The sequence below is a fragment of the Patagioenas fasciata genome, chromosome 3 (genome assembly GCF_037038585.1).
Source record: "Patagioenas fasciata isolate bPatFas1 chromosome 3, bPatFas1.hap1, whole genome shotgun sequence".
Taxonomy (NCBI): domain Eukaryota; kingdom Metazoa; phylum Chordata; class Aves; order Columbiformes; family Columbidae; genus Patagioenas; species Patagioenas fasciata.
This window is the reverse complement of record NC_092522.1, coordinates 91,981,316-92,007,186: the sequence shown is the minus strand read 5'-3', so window position 1 is coordinate 92,007,186 and position 25,871 is coordinate 91,981,316. Positions and strand designations below refer to the sequence as shown.

The window sequence follows — 25,871 nt, the reverse complement described above, 5'->3', positions numbered from 1 at the left end:
AATCATCAGGAATCATTAGCGTGTTCCTTAACATTTTTCTCCATTTTCTTGCCTCATAACAATACACATTCTATTACAGAGGAACTGAAAAACCTGATGTACATTAAAACCAAGGTCTGAAAAATGGTTATACTATGAGGAGAATGGTGAATTCTTCAGCCCTCTTGGCTTTTCAAGGCCATGGCAAAAATATCTGGGATCTTCAGACTCCTCCCCAGTCTCAGCAAACTTGTTTATAAATACCTATGAGGGACATGTTTTCTTATAATTGGGATTAGTGGCCAGACATTCAATAAAATCTCTGATATTCGGTAGCGAGTGTAATTTTCCATTCCAGTACTTTACCTAGAGACACGATGGATCCTTTGTCTCTCAGCATCTAAATTAAGATCAGGTTTTTATTTTATGTAAAAATTCCTGGGTGATATCTGCTGTTTCCCGTGCTACAGAGGAAGGTTACAGGAGATCATCACAGCTTGATCTGGCTGCAAGAATCCATGAAAACCTGAGAGCTGTTTTCAGTGGCTACCCTGTAGATAAGAGGGAATTGCACTTGAACCCATTTGTCCCCATGTAGCAGACTCCCAAAACCCTGTGTCCCATGTGCTTTAGCCTGTGAAGCCCCAAGCAGCCCGGTGCACTTCTCTATGGAGATGGGTCTGGGCTGAAGCAGCAGTAGGCAAACGGTGGGGGAGCAGTTGTCCAAAAGACATTTGGGGAGCTTGTGCATCAGTGGGGCTAGTAGCTTGTTTTGTTTAAACATTGTTTTAATAGAGAAACAAATGAGAATGGATATGTGAAAGCTCTCCCAATTAGGCAGAATATTTTAGTCTCTGTGTTTGAGCTTTATTTTAATCAAGGACATAAAAAATGCAGAAAGAGTTTGTCATACATTCTGAACATTAGGGATATTTTAACAAGCAGAAAGAAGGATAAGTGAGAGCTTTGCAAACTAATATAGGCCTAGAAAATAAGATTTTATGACCTTTTAATCACTGGCTTTCTTGATATATAGACGAAGATCGTTTATTTTCACAGTGCTTCAGTTTCCTACAGTGGGGATAAAAACACTACTTGAAATAAACCTTGTAGGGAGAAATGTTAAATACTGGCAATTGCTTACAGGTTTCAATCAGAGAACCATGCCAGCTATTTACTTTTTGCAAGTAAATGATATACGTAAACACAGCCTCTGAAAGTAAAATAGGTCATGAAATCATGACAAACTAAGGTATTCAACTCAGACTCTGACCAGAGGGTACCAGAGGACTTGTGGTATTTTATGAGACATCTGTACCATGAGCTAAAAAAAAAACAATTGGACATTAAAGAGCCTTTGACAATCTTCAGAGGAAAAAATGAGTTATCACCTTTAAATCTGAGATTACAGATAATTACATTTTGTTTCCATAATCTCCCTGTAGTTCCAATTAGGGATGCTATTTCACACTTCCTCACCCAAAGTGTGGCACAGTGCCGCTATGTATTATTGCACAGCTGCCTTACTTGAACCCAGAGGTGGCTGTTTATTGGTGGTGGATGAAACAAGCCACTCAGATTCCTTGACTACATCGCAGAGTTATTGTGACTAGCTTAATTAGATAATGCTCAAGAACTGTTTTGAGATATTCAGATTAAAAGCATTATGTAAGACCAAATTAATTATGAGCATTAACACAATCTTGATGTAGAGAGTAATTCGAATAACGGATAAAATAATAACATGATCTTTGTGAATCATGTACAGAGTGCTTTGCTTCTCCATATAAAATATCTCCCACATAATTTAAAATGTTTCTGAGGAGCAGAGCAGGGCAGTGCTGTTCAGAAGTGGCAGGAATATGCGCTGCCAGATGTGAGTCATCACTGAACTCCAGCACTCGTTTCTTTGTTCACATTTCAAGCACAAGACACCCTGTTCCCTACAACAGAGTTGCCTGCAGATGCCTTGATAGAACGTGAAATTAGAAACCTGACAGACAAGGGGGGGTTGTCTGGTTTTGTTCTGAGGTTTAGGGGATTATCTTCATTCCCTGTGCAGATCTGTTGTGACACAGCACAACCATCCTTGACCGTGGGTGAAATTCTAGTATTTCTGAAATCAAGGAAATGTTCCCATTGACTTCACTGGAGCCAGATTTTCCACTACGTATGTGTTTCAGTGTTCTTTCAGGTAAGGAAACATGGAAACGCTGGAGATCATGCAAATTTACGTAGTCAATTTCTGTACAAAACCAGAAAAATCAGTCTGAACCAAACTGACTGATCTGTCTTGACAGTTGGTTGGCCATCATGGGCTTCCACTGCAGATTTTTGCTTAGCAAGCTTTATGTATTGTGTGGATACCTAGAAAGTTTGTTATCAGATTTATTTTAATGAAATCTGAATGCATGAAGATCAGATTTCTAAGTGTAAACTTTTTCTGTTGCTAGGGTAGATTCTTATAATTAAATACAAGTAACTACAGTATATTTAAGATATCTGCTCTAGGTTGAACTGAGTTGCTCCCTAGATCTGCACTGACTTGAAGAGGAGTCTGCATTAACCAGTTATTTTTATTCACATTAATTTTATAATTTCATATTTACTTTTTGCTAGGTACTTTATGGTTTTAGTGAAATAGGGCTGGAATATTGAATTATTTAACACTACTGAGCTAGTTACCACAGAAAGGTGAGCACAGAATTGTATTTTAACTTTAGAAGCAGTATATCTCTGCAAACTTCTCGCTTTGATTACTACCTAATGAAATACTTGAACTGAACAACCATTTTCTTTTCAGATCTCAAACAAATATCTCTAATGACTACTCTTCACACAAACTCCACTTATAAAATGAGATTTCCACATGCTGACTTCCTTGTTATGTAAAACTTGAGCTGACTGACTAAAGCCAAGCATATAAATGACATTCTGAACATTTAGTTCTAGCCCTTTTGTTTACTTCTGTGCATCATTATAATGAGAGATACATGTTTTTGCGTATCAGGGATTATAATTACTCATGTCCTCAGAGCAGCTCACCAGAGTATAATTATTGCTCATATATTGGGTCAAGGTATGAATTTTACTAGAAAGTCTAACATGATCATGACTCTTACATTTTAATTAGTTCCCCTCCTGGTAGCACTCAACAGATCACCTATGCTTATCCTAATTTTTCAATACAAAGATATTAAACTCCTGCATCTGTATCCTCTCATACCTGAGAATGAAGCTCACCTTACTCACAAAGACACAGAGCTGTCTGAATTGCCAGCTGGTACAGGGATGGGGATGGCACACAGGACAGCTGGCCGCATGTGCAGCACAGCCAATGTCACAGAAATGTCCAGAGCCACAGAGCCACAACAGAGATGACATTCTCTTTTTTGAGAGGATTCAAGCAAGGTCTTGGGGCAAGCTACATATCTGCCACAGCTGGAGAGGTTTATTCAGGCTGGAGCTGACATATCCACTGCTCGTGAGCCACATGTAAATCAAGAATTGGTTTGATGTTGCCCCTGAGGACTCCTTGAAGACAGGGGTAAAGCAGGGATGGCTAGAGGGCCTGCACAATATGCTGTCTGTAGGTGCTGTGCATGCCCATCTATTTCCAGGTGGAACCTGGTCCAGAATTCAAAAACAGTTTAAGAGCAGGAAAATGATGGACTGTCCCTCTCTCACCTAGAGAACGGGCACAGAGGAAGGAGAGTGTTGCCTGCTCCTTTGCCATTACACTGGCCTTTGCACCACTGAAACTTCTGATTTCTTATACTTTTTGTCTGGTGCACAGTTTAATTTCCTGAGAACTCTCATATCTGGTACTCAGACTTCGCCTGGGCTGAATTACTCTGAGTTTGTGTGATTTTCCTCTCAAGGAGTTCTGCCCATCTCCTCAGAGCCATATTGCACAGAACATATGCCTGAGATTATTTTGGGAACTACATCCCTAGCTACAATGCTGGTCAAGATTTCTCCATGAAGCCCTGGTAAGGTATGTGAGCCCAGGCAGAGATAGCCATCCTTCTCTCCATCCCATGACTGAGTGAAGAGAGCTTCCGCCTTCCCCTCTATACACTTGTTTGAGATCTTTCACTGTGTCACTGTTTATAACTTCCTGCATTTACTCCAGAAAAACTGCTCATCTTGAAGATAAAGAACAGCGGGATTTCTTACACGTCATTCTTTTTCCTGAATATGGTTTATATTTTGTCACAACTATTTAAGTATCAGAAGCCAGGTGCCATACATGACCATTAGGAGCTTTGCTGATTGTGACATCTCATTTTTTTTATTGAAGTGAAAGAAGGATTAAAATTCAACCCAGGACCAGAAACCTTACCAGAGTTATACAGACTTGCAATTTTAATGACTTAAAAGTACCACTTATGTCATACCTCAATTTGGTCCAAAATGACTCATTACAGAACAATAATATCTTTTCAGAAATTTGTCTCCATTACAGAAATGCTGGAAGCTGGAAGAGGAGACCAAAATATTACTCATTCTGTTTTAAAATCTCTTAGTAGTAAATATTCACAAACAAGCATAAATTAAGAAAGTCATTCTGTATATTTCAAATTCATTTTGCCTTTTTCTTTTATGAGAATTATGTCTTACTTTTAAGTGTTTTTTCAAAATTGTTTCAAAAGAGATGATTCTGTACAGTTTGCATATGCTTGATAGATATCTTTGGAATTAGTTCCCTTCTGTATCCTTTTAGTTACAGAATAAAGACTGCTTAAACTTTTATTGAGGCAACTCAAGCAATTTCCTTACAACAAATTGAATGAAAACCACAGCATTAAATGAAGATTTAAAGATAACAAAAAAGCCTTTTCATGAGAGTACAACTCTTGAATAATAACTTCAGCTCTGACAGTGAATTCTTATTTAATGAAATCCTAGTGAACAGTACTTGATACCAAATATGTCAGGATTTTTCCATGTGAGAAAATGAACTTTGGTCCTAATGTGTGCTCTGGGAGCAAAAGGCACTGGGAAGATATTATAGCAGAGCATTTCAAACTTAATTTGCTGAGTTGTCTTTGAAGGTAGTTTGAGTGCTGATAACAGCAATTTCTCATTTTCTGTCAGACCATGCATGTGAACAGGAAAAAATGCATCATGTCCTTTCCTTCCCCACCCACCGGTTATGTTAATTCATACTGATGCATAATTTGTCTCTGTAGCTCTCTGCCCAGCATCACTAACTGCGATCCAGCTGCATCTCTTCACCCACCTGCCATGTTCACCCCAAGCCATTTTTTAGCCATCACAGCAGCCCCACACTCAGCCAGCAAGCCGGAGCCTGGCCATGCGCTGCTGATCGTTCACGCTGGAAGTGCAGGTCCTCCCACGTTCTGACACCTTGGCTGGTGAGCCACCCTCACTCAGCACCGCCTGCCCCCTCCATCCACATGCTCAGGTCAGCACCTTTCCTGCTGCTGCTCTGAGGTACCACCGTGCTGTCAGCCAGACCTGCAGACCAGGAGGGCAAGGTCTGCAGTAATGCGTTAAGCTGCTGAGGCTGCAGTTCCTCTCGCCCAATGCCAGCTCTTGAGAGGTCGGAGATCTAGAGACTGGTCTGTTCTCTTCCCAGCTAATGGAAGGAGACAGGAACAGCTGGGCTCAGAGGTGAAGCTCCAGGTGGACCTCACTGCTCTCTAAAGGTGTTTGTCCTCCACCTACAGGGACATCAGTTGGCTGACACTAACTGCATGTGGCATTGCCACGTCTCAAGAGTTCACAGAGGCAGAGCTTGACCTTAATGTGCATCAAAATCATTTTAGTGTAAGCAGAACTTTTCTCAGCAAGCAAATTGCTCTACATAAGGAAAGGTCTGCACATGGTCCTCCCAGCATCTGGTCATATTATTTCAAATTTATTTTGCAGATTGTAAGATGGAAGAGCAATACAAACAAAAAGCGTTCTCCATGATGAAATATTGTCATTAGAAACTAATGAAATAACTTGCTAAACCATTATACACTAGTTTGCCAATAGCCCAAGCCCAGATGGAGCTGACTCAAAGGACTATAAATACTGATTATTGAAAATTAATAAAACAAACTGACATTATCTGAGCAAAATTAAAGGTGGAACCAAGAAAAGTAGGAGCAGATTATTTGCAGTTCTCATGGATTATTGCTGGATGTATATTTATGTCTGCAAGTACAAAAGGGAAATTGAAACTGATACTACTCATAAATCAGCACATTCAAAGTAATATTACATAAGGAAGTTCATTGAGTATTGATTCACTTAAAAGCCATAGAGCACAGAAGAACAGTGCTCTCATTAAATGAAGAGCTTCATGATAAGTGAACCACTAAGTCCATCTCATTCAGAATCTGCACAAAAGTTATAATCAGCAGGACAAAAAACATCAGCTATGTCAGTTAGTGTTCACTATGAAGTCTTGTTTAGTGCCAAATTAAACTTTCTAAAACTCTTTTCTAAAACTCATCTCACTATTATTTGATTCTTTATGTTAAAGATGTATGTGAATAGAATGTCATATCAAAGTCATATCCTTAATTTGCAAATAAGAAATAATTGAAATTTGATTAAATACATTTAATCAAATGGTAAGTCTGTTACCAGAATGTGATTGTGAAGACCTTTCATTATAGTGGGTGAGTTTAAGCTCCTTTTTTTTTTTCAGGAAACAAGTTACTCTCTTGCTTTCTAGCACTAGCATGTACCTTTTACAAATACTTTCTGTACCTTATTTTTGTGATGGAGGTATTTTGATTGATATCACAATTTCAAAAGTCAGTGAAAAATTTTGTTTCACTGAAGTGGAAGCCTTGATCAGGCATTGCTTTTTCTTCTCAAATCTGAAATAAGTATAGAAGTATGTCTCCTAGTATGTTAGGTCGACTAACCTTCTGCACATGAACAAAGAACTGAGGAGTGAAGGGAGAAAATAAGGGCTTTCTCTAGATCAGGAGGGGAGGGGGAAAATAAACAACTCCATAGTTTCTCCTTAAAATCCTTAGCAGATCAATTCTGCCTCCCCCTTTGTGTTTTGTAGATGGACTCGCAAGGTCCTCTCCTAATGTCGACCGTAAGCAAAAGGGAAAAGGGACAAGATCCTCATGATCTCCCACTTTCAGATGAAGTATTCACGTGAATGGAATGTTATACTCTGTTGGTCAGTTTCTTGATCACCTGTTTCTTGTTGCCCCTCTCACAAGAGCTGTTATCCATTGTTATCATAACTTCACATTCCATTGCTACATTTACCAAAACATGTATCTGGTTCTCCAGGAAAATGCAACTGTTATGAAAGCTTTAGCTGACAGGCAAATTCACTAAAAGAGAAACTTGATTTTTAACAAAACCAGGACACACTGAAATGAGGAAAAATGGCTCTCCAGGTCAAATACTTCCATATCCTTGTACTGTCTTCTGAGGCAACACGATTATATTGATTCCAGTTGCAAGAAGATTATTGCTGTAAAAATGTTCAACTGACAAAGATTTCAGAATATACATTATCAATTTGTATAAGAGTCAAATCTTTGTCGGCAAAATCTCCCTGGGATTTGCCTGATCCTGTGAACTGCAGTTTCAAGCTCTAGCTTAGCAAACTCATATGAGGCATATGCAACTCTAAGTAGACCATCAGTCCAATGCATCAGAATAAGAGTTTTCAATATGTTGCAAAACTCATGCCTAATTGTTTCTGTTCTAGTAATTTTTCTGTATTTTTATTACAGAAACGACTTGTCATTTGATACAAAATTCATTTCTTACATTGCATGTGTGCCAGAATATGCAAAATGAATTGTCTGAGTGTGCACACACATATTCACACACATGTGCTCTAATTTGTACACAACATCAGACCCCTAACATCTACAGTGAAAACTAAAATGAGACTGTTTGACATAAGAACATGTAAATTCCCATAGTGAACTGAAAAGGTGATACAGCTCTCCTATCTATCATTAATTAGTTTTTAATTGTTGTAGGTGAATACTAGATTTAAACCAAAGTCTTGGAGGTATTAATATCCATAGTTACATACCACTTCAGTAAACAGGCAGCTTCATCAGTTCAGACTTCAATTACTTGTGAGGAAAAAATCAAAGAATCTGAAGATTTTCTTTTATCTGCTTATAAACATTTTGAGATCAGAGGCAAGAATCAAGGTACAGTAATATTACTGATTGATACAAACAAATTAAATATCAATGAAGAAAGTTATTGAAATGTCCAAAAGTCCCCAGAATTCTTGGAAAATTGGATTTCTTCTAAAAGATTTTTTTTTCCTCAATTAACTGACTTGGTAGTGCCCAATAAAACTGGAAAGCTATTAAGATAAGTTAGTAATAAGCTAAGTGATTAAAGTTAATAACTATAAAAAAAGTATCTGCTTTTTTGTTTGTCAGCTTCTTGGCAGCCCATTGTAACCAACAGTCCTGGTGTCTGATTAGGAAAACTCTTGGCTCTAGGTAGACTGTTAGACAAGAAATTCCAACATCAAAATAACAACTTATTTCCATGTAGCTTCAAATTTTCATTTTGTTTCCTTGAATTGTATGAGGAGATGGAATTTTATTCTCTTACATACCAACCAGGAGCTAGGAAAATTTAGTAACAACAACCGCCTGGATAGATGGTTACATATGACATATTAAGTATTGCAGTAGGATGTGATATGGTCCATATTGCACATAACATAAATCATTGAACACTGTAATGTTAAAGGTTCTTCAATAATTTATGCCATTTACTGGCCAGTCCACAAGTCAGTGTTTCACAATTAATATTATACACTTATGTGCTGTTGAACAATGTCAGTGGTCAGTTCCCTTCTTTTTTGACCACCTGAGTTTGTGGTTGCCATTAGCAATATCATTTAATGCTTTATTGAACTCCTATTTACCTGTTTTCTCACTATGTAGATATATATTTCTGTTCTCTGTAGCCAAGTACCCACAAAATAATATAAATACTATTCTCTTTAAAATATAGTGTCATTATGAATACTTGCTTAAGCACACAAAAATTGCTTGGATGGAGGCCAGTAAATATGGAGTTATGCCAATCTCAAATGCTATTGTCAAAGTCTTCTCATTTTTCTGCTTAGGTTTGTACACTCATCGAGTTTTATGATTGTATCGTTCATAAAGAATACTGGGATCACATCCTGACTTTGACATTTCTGCTGGTTTTGCAACAGTATACACTCCATTCCATCAGCTTAGGAAAATAGGAAGGGAAAAGAAAGGGAATTGTATTTTCTGTTCATCACTGTTCAGCATACAAAATGCTACTCTGAGCTACTTGAAGTTCTCCCTGAAAATTTTAGCACTAAATGGTTATTGAAATACACACAGAACAGAAAGGAGAAATCTATTAACTCAATTAAAAAGTAAAGACAGGTGTCAAGCACAACAAATCCCACAAATAACTACATATTCCCTTAACATCATCCTGTCCTATAAGGTAGCTGTGAAAAGAGATTGCCTCTTTGTTGGAAGAAATACCATGCCAAATGCTATTACTGCACCCTCTCATTTTAAAAGAAGTTGCACAATGTGAAAATGTTTTATTCCTATAATTTATCAAACATTTTATTTTTCAATATGCCTCTTTGTATGTGTTAAGAGATTTGTTTTCATGAAATAAATACAAAGAAAGAGGGCTATAGGAATAAAAGATGGAATTCAAGGCAAAAATAAACTGTCTACAGTCATGTGTCTCTCTGTAAAAATGCCAAATATCACTCACACTGGGATAACTTGTTTACTTGTGTGACAAAGGGTATAGAATAGGTATTAGGTTACTTGGAATTTATATCAGCTTTCATTGGTGATGCCCAGGCTTATCTGGTCCTTGAAGCAAGAAGGCCATCCAGAGATGAGCTGCAGTTCCATCCACATCTATGCATCCCCTGACCTGGTCACTCATGTCACATGAAGTCTCTGAGGATATGACTGACATGATGTGGCTTGTCTTGCTTGTTTAGAGAGGTAGGACAGGAACAGCAAGTCTTACCTGAGGCTGGTGCAAGCAGAGTTTGTCTCTTATACCACGATTCCCCTGCAACAGCCACTGGTTCGAAACCTGCAATTAGACTCACCCTAAATGAGAAATCACTTTATATTACATCCACGAGAAATGTCATTGTAGTGTCAAGTCTTGTCCGTGAAGAGAGAATGGATAAACAGAGACATTTTTCTGGTGCGCATTCCTCTTTTATTAATAATATCAGTAATCAAAATCACTTGTCTTCTTAGGCAGGCTGGGGAATACAAGCAACAGCGACTGTTCATTAGCTCATTTACACAAGTACTTTTGCTAAATGGTCATATATTCTTGTATCCTCACTGCTCGAACAAGAAGAGATTGCTGGAGCTCAAAAGAAACAAAGACAAGCCCAGAGGGACTGCAGATATTTATTTAATCACAGGACAATTTACCTGCTTTTCTTAAGCTATTTTCTCACTTGAATTCTAATACATCCATAACCAGAAATAAGCAATTCACCAGAGTTTCAGATTTGGACATCAAACCAAGCCTGTTTTATCTGATTAAGTACATTGAAATGAAAATTCTGCAATCTCTGGCACATTGAAAGATAAAGATCCTCTTCTCCCATGCCCTTACCCACAAACTTACACCTTGTCTCCAGGAACACATCACATAAGAAACTTATCAGTTATCAAAACTTTTATCGCTAAGACTGGGATTAGAGAGAACATAGAAACATGTTTCAAAATTAATGTAGTAAAGAAATATGATAGTAATAAAGGCAGCCTTATGCTTCCTTTAAATATTTCCTCATTTTAGTTATTGGTTTGCAATATCGTTATCTCATTAGAGCCTAAGCTACAAAAAAAGGCTTCAGGATAATAGATCTTGCCTTAGGCACCAGAGTAGAAGGGAATGGGACAATTTAATATTTTAAAGTCAGTGGAACTGTGCGTGGGCAGTAAGGACGAAGGGCTTATCTATAGATTTACTGTGAAACAATTACACTCCTGCAAGCTCTAAATCCCTCTCCTCCTCACAATTAAAGGCATAGATAACTTCTTAATGTACGGCAGCTGACAGTTCAGATGATGGAAAGCCAATATCTATCAGTGTCTGTTTACTTCTTATTCTGTATGTCGAAAATCAGCCATATGCAGAATCCACTTGGGACAAAAAGAGTTTGACTAGAAGTGTAGAGATAATTTCCAGTATGAAACAGTTTCATCCATCCACTCTCTCTATTAAGACAGGACTCGACGTTTCATTTGCAGGGCAGAGGAAGAGTTATCAAAAGAGGAAACAATGAGTTCAATGAGAAAGGGAAAACTTTTCAGGCAGAATTTCAAGCTCCTAAATGACCACCTGAAAGCCTCTGCATGGCTTGTTGATGTTTCTTTTGTTTGCTTGTTAGTCCTTGGAAAGGCAATTGTCAGAAAACTTGACCTGAACTAGCAAAGATTTTGTTCATAGGGAGAGCAGGGCGAAAGGAAAGGGTGTGGGATATTAACAGGTAAAATAAATAAAATCCTGAAGTCTTTCTTCCATTTGTGCTTTAGAGTTTATACAAAACTCTACCTAAACCTGACAGAAGCTTTAGCACCTCAGGAACTCCAGAATTTGGCCTGTTGTGTTTAGCTGTGAAGTTCTTACCTCTATCTGTTAAACAGAGCTACTGTACTTGTACGGCTAAATTCAGTTTATTACACTAGTAAAATTTATCCAGTTCACCAACAAAGGTCGCTTTTAATGCATGTTACTGTTCTCTTCCAGCACAGAAAGCTATGAAACAGATCCAAAGCATCCTGTGGTTCTCACTGAACTGTCTGGAGGCAGAGAGGCTCGTCCACACATTGGAGGATCACAGGAGTAGGGTATTACTGCCTGGAGGAGTCAACCTACATGACACTTGGATTGTCAGTTTAAGCACTTTTCTAATTGTTCTGTGTCCTTGTTTTTCCCATTAATCTCTTACCTTAAAGGAAGTAAAAGGAAGACTGACTTTGCCAATAGGAATCCAAATGAGAAGCTTGTATTGCCTCCAAAATATCAGTAAAAACATACCAATTTTCATATTACTTCTCAGATTTCTGAATGCTCCTTCCATCCCTTCTCTGTCAATTTCACAGGGCATTCCTGGCTGATCCTTGTTATGAAGATTTTGCAAGGAATTTGTTTAAGGGAAGTTTAATGAAGATGGCTAGCAATATCTTGCCCATGCTATTACTAACTATAGAGCAACTGATGAGATCTAAAACTTGTCCTCCATCTGCCAACATTTGTGGGTCTAAACCCAGACAAAAATGAAGTCAAAACCACTCTGTATCACTGGTGTTCCTTCAGGATTTCAGTCTCAGAGAGACTGATAGCAGCCTAGGGCAAAGAAGTAACATAGCAGGTGCTGATCAACAGTGAAATTACTTTCTTCTTTTTTATTCATTGATCTATGATTGAAGTGATTGAAGATCACCTTCCTAGAAAATGGTATCAAAAAAGCAGGCTCAGCTATTTTTCACCTCACTGGTTATTTGGGTGTATGTCTTTGCAGCATTTTTTCTTTTTTAAGAAAAGACCCTTGCTTTGATCTTAAAAATGCATATTTATATATATTTTTTTTTTATTAGCTCAATCATACCAATGCAGCATATTTTTGTGCTTAAACATGTTGTGTAGAGACTTGCATCAAGAAAACAAATGTAGGAAACAATTATTTTGCAAATATAATAGGCTCAGGCAGGATCTCTCAGCAAAGCAATTTTTTTAATAATGGTATTGCAACATCAGGTGTTCTACCTCAAGGTAGGCACACCTAATAGGGCAAAAAGCCCCTGCTTATATCCCCCCAAAATCCCGGCCACAATTTCCCTCCCCATTCCCCACTGATTGGGTACTTCAGGGTTTACAGACTACCCCGACACATACAAAGCCCTTTCTCTTATCAATATGGATTCCTGGTACTTTGGCTACACTTCCCCCTAAATTAACTTGTAAATACAGGTATATACAGGTATCAGTATCTATTCCGGGAAGAGACTGTGTTTTACATTAAGAATTCATAGTCTGATGTCTCTCAGTACTTTCCCCTAAATTAACTTGTAAATACAGGTATCAGTATGTATACAGGCGTCAGTATATATTCCGGGAAGAGACTGTGTTTTACGCTAACGATTCATAATTCGATGTCTCTCGGTCCTTCCCCCTACTGGGATCAGGCACCAGGTCCTCAGTTATGTGAAAACAACAGTTCTTCATTAAACGTTCCTTACACTAATAAAAGGAATTGTAATAATTCTTGATTCTTGTTTCCAGTTCCTACACAGAAAGTTTCGACATCATTACTTTCTATCCAGTTTCTGAGTCTTGGTGTTAGTTTCAGTTGTTATTATTATTAGTAAATAGTTAAACAAGAAGACACTTAATTATGAGGCTTTCAGGGTTTGTTTTTGTTTGTTTGGGTTTGGTTTTTGGTTTTTTGTTTGTTTGTTTTTCATATTAGACATCAGAAGAAGATGACCTGTTTGAAAAGATGTAAAAAATACTTTAAAATGAGATGCTACCAGATATTTTTAACATCTGTCAGAATAAAGGTGTAATTACCTCTGTAACTTCTGTAGCAATCTAACTTTTCTCATATTTACAACTGGGGTATTAGAGAGTTGGCTACTAAGCAGCATATTGCTTCCTTTTTTTCTTTTAACTCCTTGACATTTTTAGGGGATTTTTCAATGTGCTCTCACCAAAAAGCAGCATCTAATCACTGTGCAAGACACTTTAGCTTCTAGGACATAATCCTAGAAATTAAAAGTCAATGCTACCCATTAGCCTCTATCATATGGGGAAAAAAGTGAAGAAGATGGAATAATTTCCAATTTACAGGTTTTCCCTGTGAGTTTTGTGGATGCTCAGAATTATTTTAAGAGCTTTTCATTTCATTGTTTTAAACAGAAATACAAATCCACATTTTAATCTTTTTTTTTTTTTTTAGCTTGAACTGTTTTAGTCACTTAACAATCCATCGTTCACAATTTTCTGATATTAATAACTCAACATTTCCTTTCAAGGATCTGCTTTGAAAACTTGCTGTCTAAGCCCTTGTAAAAGTTTGATTTGAGATGCATTTATTATTTTATAGTGAAGAACCTGTCAGATTTTCAATTATAAAGTTTTATTTTCAAGGACATTTATACCATCTTTGAATTCCTTCAGGGATATCTGAATGACCCTTTTAGGTTTTCATATATCTGACAGGATTTCGTGAGGTTTTTGTGAGCTACTTAGAGATTTAATGGGGGCTTTCTTAGCCTCATGGTGCAAGTTTACCGCATATAACTCCTAAAACTGTAATTTAAGCATGGAAAATCAGTATGGGATAATATTTTACACAGTACTCTATAGCAACTTTTTCAGTTACAGATGATGTAATAGTATCTTTATTTGGGTGTTGCCTTACAAAACGCAAGTACTTTATCCTGCAAATGTGCGAAGAATTTAGGACTGTGGAACAGCAGTTTGGACACATGCTAAAACTTACTCTATTTCAAATATAATCAATTTATCTAAGCATTCAGTTTTTGAAAACTGAGTTAATGTCTCTGTTGCACTAGTGTCTTGGGAAAATACAGAGAGTGATGTTGCATATAGCCAAAGCATGACTTACAGCTGTGAATTCACCAGAAAAAAAAAAGGAGGAAAAAAAACCCACTGCATAATATCAACCCATTGAAATAAATCCTCCAGGAAAGGAGTGAAGTAAGGTCCTGTAAAATGTAGACTACAACTAATGAGCTTTGAGGGCAATATAAAGGGAAAGTAGCTACTTTTGAAAGGCATATTAGCGGAAACCAACTTCCCCTTGATGCCTCCATATTCTTTTTTGCTTCAAGTTCTCTGTCAACTTTGCTAAACTCTTCTCTTATGCTTTACTGAAGAGTTTCTTCATCTCACCATGTAAATTTAAACAATTTTGCTATCTTTTCCAATTGACATATTTCAGCTGCTAACAGAGTGTCTAATGGCTAACAGGTGACCTGTTTCCTATGGAAGATTAGTTGAAGTAATCTTGAATATGATTAGTAACATTTGAAATGAGTTCTGGTTAAAAACCATTACCTGGAAGAGTAAACACTATCTGTATAATTTGCATTTTTGCTTTGAATATAACAATTAAGAAAATGGATGATCTTGGAAATAAACATGCACTGAAGAAGGCTAAACAAATGAACATCTCTCAAAGCAAACAGGTTAAACAGAGTTGGCAAGATTTCCGTCCAAATCAGTTGCTAATTAATATCTTCATTAATCACATAGGTCAAATAGGATAACTGTCTTTATTAGATAGAGTCCTAGTAAAGCAGCTTGAGCTGAAAGTTTAGTTTTACACTCTGTGGTTGATTCACCGTATCACTCTGTTCACTAGAGTTTAAACAATGGCACTGTCTTACCATAAAGATGTTGAGAAAAATAGAAGGATGCTCAGCTATGACAGTAATGAAGGACTCAATAGTGTCTACGAGCTTAAAAGAAACACACTATGGAGAAAACATGCCAGTGAGCAAGCTCTAAATAATATTCTAACAGTCTCTCCCCTGCTGCTGTAGGAGAGAGAAAACTGGGCTAGATGAGCCCTTGGTCTCATTCACTGCAGCACTTATGTTTTCAACCGATGTATGCTTCCATCCCTGGTGTTACTTGCTGCTTGACATATCAGGTATGGAGTCCCAAGTGAAATTGTATTGACTGACAGTCTAAGGAATGATCCATGGGACACTGGGATCATCTCTTTGGCTTGCTATTGACTTTTAACTGAGCTAAACTCCTTGAGCATTGAGACAGTCTATCTGATCCATTTTCCACAAATGAAATAAAAATAGTGAGGGCAAGTCGATCTTTGTGAATATTGGCAGAACAATTTCTAGCCCTGAAAACAAGCACAGAAGTAATTACCTCTGAGGAGGAGAGGGATTCTTAGCTTATGAGGAAACATCAGTGGCAACATCGGTTTCTTTGAACTTTGTCAGTACTTCAAAACTCTGAGCAGTCTGGAGCATTTAAAGCATTATTTCTTGAATACACTTAATAGTAAGAAATAGTGTTCTGAGAACTACCTAAATAAATATTTCAAAAGAGGAAACAAAGAGGAAAATGTATTTTGTTTACTTTTTATGGCATCTCCCCTGCAATGGCCATAGTCATGGTTGAGAGGTATTTCTATTATGACATTTAGAGGTCTAACAACATGATCTGTTGTGTTAATATTCCTCATGTTTATTCACTATTCAAATATAAACCACTATGAAAGTGTGGTAAAGATCCAGTCTGGCTGGTTCTGAGTTATGGAAAATGAGCAAACACCCTTCTGCATGATTTGAAAAATGTTTAGGTTGCCCTTTTACACTCCAATTCACATAACTTTTAGCTTGACAGATACCTGTCTTTCGCATGTTTGAAGAAATGTGTTTTTAAAATCATCAAGTTATGCATCTTAAAATTGCCTACCTCCATCACAACTGTGTCACATTGCATATTTATTAAAGGCTACATTTTCCCTAGAGAGAAATATGTGCATATGTGCATGACTCTCAATGAAGTCATGCACGTATCTGTGTGTAAAATGTGGCAATAAAGCATGAATAAAATAGCAGAGTTGAAGAAGTAAGGAAAATTGTAAGAGCTATTGGAAAATAACTCCACTCCAAATGCAAGGTGCATGGGAATACAGGGAGGATTATCTCCATAAATACATATCTTCCTCCAGTTTCATGTGAGGATCTCACAGATCAGAGCAAAACTTATGATTGAACTTCAGTTTAACTTTCTTATAGACCTTAAGGACATTACATATATAGTACATGTATCAAGTATTATATGTATTTCACAGCACTCAGATTTCTTTATTCTCAGATATGAATTATCCAAGCAGCCTACATAAGAATTTCACTCTGCTGACTTGCCACTTTTTCTTTCATTGTTCCTCAAATCCCTGAGAACTCGAGTTATACAACCATTCAGTCTTATAGTGAAGAGCAAAAACTGTTTATTGATTTTACATATCATAACTGAAAAATCAAATAATGAATTATTTTTACATAAGTCTGGAATTTAGTTAGAAGTAAATGAAATAGAATTTAGTTAGAACTAAATTAAATTCAGCTCATTTTATGAACTACACTTACATAGTGTTTTCATGGATTTAAATGAACCATCCTCACCTCTGATGAGTGTCTTAGTGATTTCATAAGTCATGACAACTCAGTGAAGTTCCAAAATCACATATATCATAAAATTTAAATTCACCTTCATCACATCTAATTCCTGCCAATCATTTGTTTTCTTATCTTTACTTGAGAAACACAGTTGGCAATCCTGTTTGCTTTGTTTTGTTTGGTTTGGTTTCTTTTTTTGTATTTTCTTCTTATGTTTTTCCCTCATTCACCAGAAACATGATTAAAGACAGCATACACACTTTGGCAGATGGGTGATTGGCTCTGAAATCCTCCTATGGAATGGATATTTGTGGAGACTTATGGGCATGTGCGATTTTCTCCCCTTAAAATATGCACAGCCCAGCCTTTGTGGTTCTAATCCACAACCTGAGGCCCACATACAGACCTTCAGATTTCTGGACAGCTGCATCAGGACAGAACTTGTATGGATTTTATTTGAATTTAAAATTTGTCTCATTCCAGTCATGCCATGCAAGTTTTAAATGGCATCTACATTTGTATCTACTGATGCTCACATTCGTATAGAACCACCATTTTATTTCAGGCATGGGAACCATGGTAATGTGACCCTCTTGTGCTGTAAGCAGATGCTCTTCTCTGCAGCAACGGCTCAGCTGCTGGAAGAAACAATTTATGTCAGATCCACTGCCCGTCCCTGATGGGCTCCAGGAGCCCCAGGAAGCACAGGATGAGTTTCAAAGTAGATACAGGATTGATTGCAGCTCCCTTGATCTGTTAAAATTATGTTCAACCCTTCAGAGGTAAAGCTCAGTAACCACTGAACTAGGACATGTCATGGCATTTTTCCAAGAGAGGGAAAGTTGTGTGTGGAGGAGACAAAGTGTTTTATCTTTGGAAGCCAGTTGCTGTGGTTGAAACATATTAGACAGATAATAAAAAGTACTTTCTGTGCCTCTTTACCAGTTTCACTTCATCATTTGTATCTATCTGTGTGTCTGTCTATCTATCTATCTATCTATCCATCTAAATGTGTAAGTATATATTTACGTGTGTATACCTCTATATATGACCTATTCTATTGATACTACATATTGCACTAGAAATTCACTTTTTCTAGTCTAATCTATTTAAATTTTTCTGAGGAGTGTTTTTTTCATTTGCTGATCTTTCTATATTGCTAGATAGAAAGAATTCTGGGCTCCAAGAATCTACATTTTTAATAATTTAACCTGAAGCCTACATTCCACACCAGGAAAAATGATTGAACTAACGGTTTAAGCTTGTTAAACTCAGTGGGATTCATTTACAATTAGAGCAAACTGACAAAACTCTTTTTAAGTGAATGAAATGGTGACAAGTTACATGGCTGAGCAGATGGCCCTCCCTCTCCTCACCTACGAGAGCAGTACAGTCCAGTCCTTGTGAGGGGATATATTACCCTGGTTTTGAAGTCTAAACCGGACTCACTCTATAAGAATAGGCCTGTTAATCACTAGTTATGTGTGCACATTTTTGTGCAGGTGAGTGTGTGTAAACAATATAAGCTTCCCCTAAATGAGAAAATGCCTACATTGTCCTTTGTGAAACAAAGGAAGAAGAAAACTTTAGTGCCTGGTCAATCAGTGTGGATTCCCTAATACACAGGGCTTCCTTGTGCTTCACACCACCTGTGTGGTGGAGCCAGACCAGTATTACACAGTGTATGACCTGGATCTCCTCTAGGTCTCAAGAAGGGCCACAATATAGCACAGGTATGGCTGTTAGGTCCAGAAAATAACTTCTGTGTTGCTACGCAGTATAAAGACTGGGGATACTTTTTAGCAGGAGACTTCTCAGCACTACTGGGAGGATTCTGATACAGTTAATGGGAAGAGTGACAGAGGCAGACACCAAGCGAGGAGCTTGTTGAGGGAGTCAAAATTGCCAAAATTCTTATCCATGTGTAAGACCACCAGACCATATGCAATTTCCTCCAGTGTAGATTAGAGCATGTATGTTCACATACAGGTCACAACCTCCAAGACCTTTCATGATTTAAGTTCTGGAATAGTCACATTTTTCACAAAACACAGATAGTAACTACTTTAATCAGCTTCTGCCCAATAACTCAGTGGCCAGCGGGCTCCCCCATAACGTGGCACACACACTCCAGTCACTTTTGAGTCAGTGTTCAAGCCCACCTCTCTCACCCTGCAGCCCTATTTACCAGATTATAGGCTATCTTCAGGCGGTTGTGGAGAAGGTAGGGGCAGAGCACTCTGTTTTGCTTTTGTTTTGGTTTGGTTTGAATGTCTAGTCAGTCCTACATCGTACTTGAAGTAGGACTGTTATCAAGGCCAACATTGCTATTACAGGTCTTCCATCAAAGGAATGAATCTTTGGCCTAGACAGCATATTACATGATGCATATGACCCCTTACATAAAGGTAATTTGGTTTCTCACCTGAAACTTGGGCAAATTCCAGTTTTTGCTGCAGAAAAATCAAGATTACCTGGAACAGAGATCAAAACTGGAGCCCTCATCTTCCTGCCAGATGATTGCTCTTTCACCAGAGTAAAGCTTCCTGTAGCCTAAAGAATATTTAATTATTCTATTCAAAGTGGAACACTTTTAGCAAAAGGAACTGAGACAAACCTCTTCCAGAACACCTCTGTGATTGCTGGCTGCAAAGCTCCTGTGGAAAAGAAGGTGCAAATTCCCTCTAGAAAAAAGAATTTACTCTGTGTCCTTCAAGGTCTGCACAAGGTACTGGTTAGACAGGTGAGATGCTGGGAGCATTAGCACAACCACTGTGTCTTTAGTGGGTTAACATCTTGCATTTTGTGTGTGTGAAGCATGACTGAGTATGATCCAAGAGGTAAAGCCCCTTTCATCAGAACTTATGCCAGACCCATTTGAGTCAATAGAAAGAAATGGGCATTGCAACCCATGATTCAGTTGATACCCAATGTTTGCAAAGAGGAATGCTAATAAAAATGCCTCAGGATTAAATGAGAATAATGTCAATATTTTAATGCACTCAATTTTCTATATTATGAGGCAGTTAGGGAGGACTGCTCAGATGCTCTTTGATTCTAGCCCCGTGTGTAGAAGTGCAATCTGAATTTTGTAAATCCTAGGATAGCTCTTTGGCAGCAATTACCTCTTCCTTTCTCTGATTATTTGCTAACATGCTTTTACTCATTTTCTTACCTGGTGGTGTGGGAAACTCTTAGTACTCTTTTCCAGATTGTGAAATTATTTGAAGGAAAGGTTTTCTCTTTCTTTAGAAAAGAATGTATAGAAAAGAATGGAATCTGTCTTCATAAACTTTATGTAAGTGATAACATTTTAAAAAAGCACTGTAAAGTGTCTGTTCATAACAGACCATACGGTCATAACTGATGGTATGTTGCCTTTAACAGTAGCAAGTTTTGCTTGTTTCCCTGTTCTCCTCATATTAGGTCTAACTTTTTTATTGCTTTTGTAGAGCGAGGTTTTCATTGCATCAGATGCTGACATGTTATCTTTTTTTCCTGACGGTAAGGCTTTTTTTTCTGAACAGTCACAAAGAAGTCATTGCATAACTCCCTGAACATCCTAAATCAGATGATTTGTTTAGAATTGCAGATTATGATCAAAGAGACTACTTGAGCCATATTTCTGCATTCAGAATTACAAATGAAATAGAGCCATCACTAACACATTATAATCTATTTTGAAAAGAGCATCATGCTGAGTAATGAAGAATCCTGATGCCAAAGTTTTTATTTTTAATAAAATATGGCATTGTGACACAGAAGGATGAAGACTCAAATGAGAAGACATTGACGTTTCTGCTCATGATTTTCACACACTCTTCTCAAGACTGTGTAACTCTTGCTGCACATCAGCTAAACAAAACTGCAAACTATAACAGCTGAGACGGTGTATTTCTCGTGTTTTCAGACACTTCCAGCTCTTGTGTAAATTGAGATGCATTAAAATATAAAGATGTCTGAGGAATTCTGACAGACTGTAGTTCTCCAAATGAAAAGGTCTTTCTGTGTTTGCTCAATTTTTTTGTTGATACTATTGGCATCCAAGAGCAGGGCCCACATGGCTGACAGCAATGCAATCCATTTACCTTTAATGATTGAAGCCTGTGTTTTTGGAGTTTGTTCCGAGTTGACCACTGACTTGTCTGTAATTATTCAGCATGTGAATTTGTTAAATACTGAGAATTCATGACCTCTAATGTGATTAAACACCTGCATTGCTTTTATGTTGAATTATTAATAAAAGCAGCTAATTATTTTGTATGACCTTTTACCATGAATATACCCTTTGACTGTTTTTGAGATCAAAAGGCATCTTCAGAAACAGAGATCAAAAGAATTCATCTGCAACTAGTAGAATCAGCTTCCTTCGTGATCTACAAACTGCTTATTTCAAATCAAAGCTTGATTTTACTCTTGGTTCACTTGAGATTACATACATCGCTAATTATCCTGCATTTGGACATCAAAATGGGAATTGTATCTTATTTTTTATTTATTGGATATAACATTAATTTGTACATATGCATGAATACATGTGCACACATGTTTTTAATTTCTGAAAAGGTAATGTTAGATTAGGTAATCACTGGGAATATCCAGCATATAAAATTAATACAAGTTCTATAATCTATTTTTGAAAAGTGTTCTTCAACAGAACAGAATCACAGCTCTCAGTGAATTTGCAGTTGATTATGCCCATATTTTGCTGCTTTTGGATGAATAATAAAGTCTGTAGAGATGCTCTGTTAAGGCAGGCGGAGAAATCAGCTTTTTTCCACCCTGAAAATATTAGGATGCTTCAATTTATTTTAAAGGCAAACATAACTGTAAAAAGGTGTACCTTGGTGGGTATTCTGAAAGTTGCATACAATAAGTTTATAAGTTTGAGACACATTCTCTTTAACTACTAGTGGAGCTAGTGCTCCAAATTGGTGAAAAACCAAACCAAACCAAACCAAACCAAACCAAACCAAACCAAACCAAACCAAACCAAACACCGACCAACCAAACACAACACACAAAAAAAATAACAATAAAAACAACAACATGCTGTGCTGTGCATCTGAAACTAAATTAGTGAAGCTCTTAGATGTTTCAGTACAAAATATTCAAGTGAAAAACACCCATCCAGGCAGCTGTTTAATGGCAGAAGGTCTCAGGATTGTCAGGTGCCTCTCAGTAAGCCTACAACTGAGAGTAGGGCTGGTACTCTCACAGAAAGCAGAGCCAATTTCTTTTTTAGTACAGTAATGTTAATAATGTTGTCTCTGCCTAATTCTGCTTCTTAGATTCAGATCTCTGTATATAAACCCCAGGTTTTGAAGTAAACACACTGATGTCTCTGAATCTTTTATTTCAGTCGCAGTTGAAAAGATAACGTGAAAATGTGGACATTCCAATCTACATAATGATTGTCCACTTTACAAAGCATCTGCATCACTTTTATGCACAAAAGATGCATAGAAAACGGTAAACAAAGCCTAGCTGCTGATATGTCCCCATAATTAAAGGCTGGAGAATGTTTTCTTATTTTTCCCCTGGGTTTCACCGAGAAGTAAGCAGTGCTGTCAGAATGAAAATAGTCTCTAAATTATCCAGTCTAATTTATTTTTATCATTTGAAGTCTAAAATGAAAGTTCCAATGTGTTAACAGTTTTCTGTAGTTGGGATGGTAAATTTATTTTTCAAATTAAAAAAAAATAAGGACATTAGCTCAGAAGTCCACCACCATGTTTATTGATTAAAAAGTTAGGGTTTTTTAAAAAATTAATTTGACATGTTAAAAGATAGCGATTTAGATTATCCAAGAACAAAAAATAGAGATGAGAATTTTAAAAGCATATATTGTTTGTCACATCTGAGTACTTCTATGTTTAGAAAGATCTGTTCTTGTCTACTTAAGAATTTGATGTATTGTGATAAACCTGTATGCATGGAATCCATCTGACTTCATTACTCATTTCTTCTCTCTCGTCCTGCCCTCCCTCCTGACCCTCCTCAACTGAAGAGATTCCATTTCTGGCCAACAAAGTCTTAACACAGCCTTCACAGCACAGTTTGTGTAAATAATGTAATTTGACATAGAAAAAGAATTTCTTAACCAGTGAGCTTTCATCACTGTGTTTCAGCTAAAAGGCAGCTTTTATTTCCAATCTACTCTTAAATAGTTTTGAGGTTTTATGATCTTAATCGCTCTCAGGATATCCGAACACAAGGAATGTTTAAGGAGATCAAAATCAATTGACAAAATCGCTCGAGACCTTCATGCAATTTATTTATAGTAGTAAAAACTACATGGACTTGAGACCCTCTATGCATGTACAAATGTGGTGGATGCTTTTAGGTGACAGTGAGCTCTTGATGGAAGCGTTACCTCGACCCCGCGCAGCCCCACGCGTGCTCTGCACCTGACACAGCTTATCTTTTCCATTAATAATACGAGGTATTATTAATGTGCTCCCCTCCCTTCTGGCCTTGCTAACTCAGACACGTCCTGCAGGGCTCCCCTACTCCCCGTTCCTTTGCCTTCCAGACTACGGTGGTCCCTGCCTTCGCAGCAAGGTGGCCGCCATCATTCTCTCTCACCCCGCAACTGGCCTCAGGAAAGGCCCACAGCATGAGCCAGTGGGCTCCAGCAACACCCGCACGAGACACCCCTGTTTGGTCGCGATAAACACGAGTGGGGCGAGAGGCGCCTTCACCGAACGCCTCCCACCAGAGCGCCTGTGCGCTGCGGCCGAGCCCACGCCACGGGCGTGCAGGACTCAGCGCGGCGCGCAGCTCCGATCCCGCCCGCCGGGCGCTGCCACTCAACCGCGGGCGGAGCCGCCGCCAGCCCGGGGCAGCGTGGGGCCCAAGCGAGGGCGGGTGGACGCTGCCCCTCGCCATGGAGCGGGGGAGCCGCCCCTCTGGCGGGGCTGCCGCTGCAGGTGCGTTGGGGCCTGAGGCCCTCAGGCCTTCCCGGGGAGGCTGTAAGGGAGGCTGGGTGAGGGCTCCGGGCAGGAGGGAGGCAGTGGCCTGGGGAGGTTCTCCTGCTCGCCGCCCTGGCGCGGTGTCGGTGAGCAGAAGCCTCCGGCCGCGGGTGTCACTGCGTTTGGGGACACCCTTCGTGCTTGTAACCCCACGTGTTTGGCGGGAGGCCTGAGGGTTGTCAGGGACAGCATAGGTGGGTGCATGGAGAGCAGCGGGCTGTGTCAGGCCGCCGAGGCTGGTTCTGCATGCAGGAGGCCTCACCTGGGCAGTCCCGGGTCTTCCAGGAGTGGTTTCCTGCAGAAGGGTTCGGCTTACTTGTTTTATTTGGAAGGAAATGACAGCCTTCATGTGGAAGTTGCATCTCTTACTTTGTATTATTAATGGAAAAGATAAGTTATTAATTACTTATCTCTACATGAATTCAGATGCTTGGTTTTCTCTTCTAATACATTGCAACTCTGAAGTTTTACGCATTTCGCTCAAATCACAAGAATGCTGCATTGTTGCTAAATTGTATGGGATAGGTGCTGGATTTCAATTAATGTTTTTAGTGCTCTGCTTGTTAAAATAAGGTTGCATTAAATATACAGTTACAATGGAAAAGAGTTACCAAAGACCACCTCAAACTGTTTATTTCTAATGTCAGGGAATTGAAATTATCGTTTCTGAGCACCCTGTCCTTAGGAATTTAGAAATCATGGTGATCAGTCTCCTACGTTTTTCTCAATTACTGACTGAAGAAAGTAATGATTAATTTTGACTTATTTCCCAGTTACTATCTTGATTTGAATAAACTAGCAATTGAGCTTAATAAAAGTGTAAAAAAAAAAAAGATACTTGTACATGGACTTGGCTGTGAATATTCACTGTCTTTTACAACTTCCAGTGCTTCATAAATTAATATTTAGGCATTATATATTTAATTGTGGTTATAGTTATGTTATGATTGCCTCTTTTGGAACTTTGCTTTGAAATTCTTCATTTGAAAACTAGTGCAGTCATTGTCATAGGTCAAACTTGGGAGATACAGCTGCTTTCATGTTGCAACTTGGCAGTATATAAAGACAGGGTTTTTTTTCCACAGTCCAAAAGGCTAGATGTAAATTTACACTTTATGTAATTATTATTATTATTATTATTATTATTATTATTATTATTAGCACAAATGAAACTTTGTAAATGACTAAGGGTCTGACTGTCATGGCCTGGCTCATAAAACTAATGAGAACTATATCCTCAGTTTCCAAACCAAATGGATTTACACCCAGCTGATTAAATGATCGCTGTTTTGTTTGGTAGGGGAAGAAGTCTGTGCCAACATAAGAACAGATAAATTTACACCATCGAGTTATACTTTAATTTCTGAACAGCAATATTTATAGAATAAATTCCCTTTTGTGCAAATATATGCATGTCTTTAGTAGTAAGAATACTAAAGAGAAACACGGTAGTCGTAATGGTAGTGTGTGCCAGATTCATTAGATATTGTAAGTGACACAGGAAAAATAAACTTTTGGAGGAGAAAAAAGAGTGCAAATAGAAGAACTCAGGGTTTGTAAGGAGGACATATACAAAATTTAAAATGACCAGTAATCTCAGGCTTACATTAGGGTTTTTTACTTGACCTGTTCTAATGGGAATAGAGTAGAAGTGAATCCTTTTATCTCTTTAAGGCTCCTGTGGTGCATAAGCTGTCCTTGCTGTCAATACTTTGTAATGTTT

General features: G+C 38.0%; 1 protein-coding gene across 2 annotated transcripts in view; it reads left to right on the top strand.

The window, feature by feature from the left end:
* The window catches only part of MEI4 (meiotic double-stranded break formation protein 4), a 131,836-nt gene that overhangs the window by 33,603 nt on the left and 72,362 nt on the right, over positions 1-25,871 (top strand). The window contains exon 1 of one of the 2 annotated variants that reach the window (XM_065833162.2): positions 24,022-24,106. The exons of the other annotated variant lie outside the window; for it this stretch is intronic. Coding sequence (XP_065689234.2) covers positions 24,064-24,106 — 43 coding nt within the window. The 5' untranslated portion in view covers positions 24,022-24,063. Of the gene's footprint in view, positions 1-24,021; positions 24,107-25,871 lie in introns of those variants that run through there. 2 annotated transcript variants of the gene reach the window in all.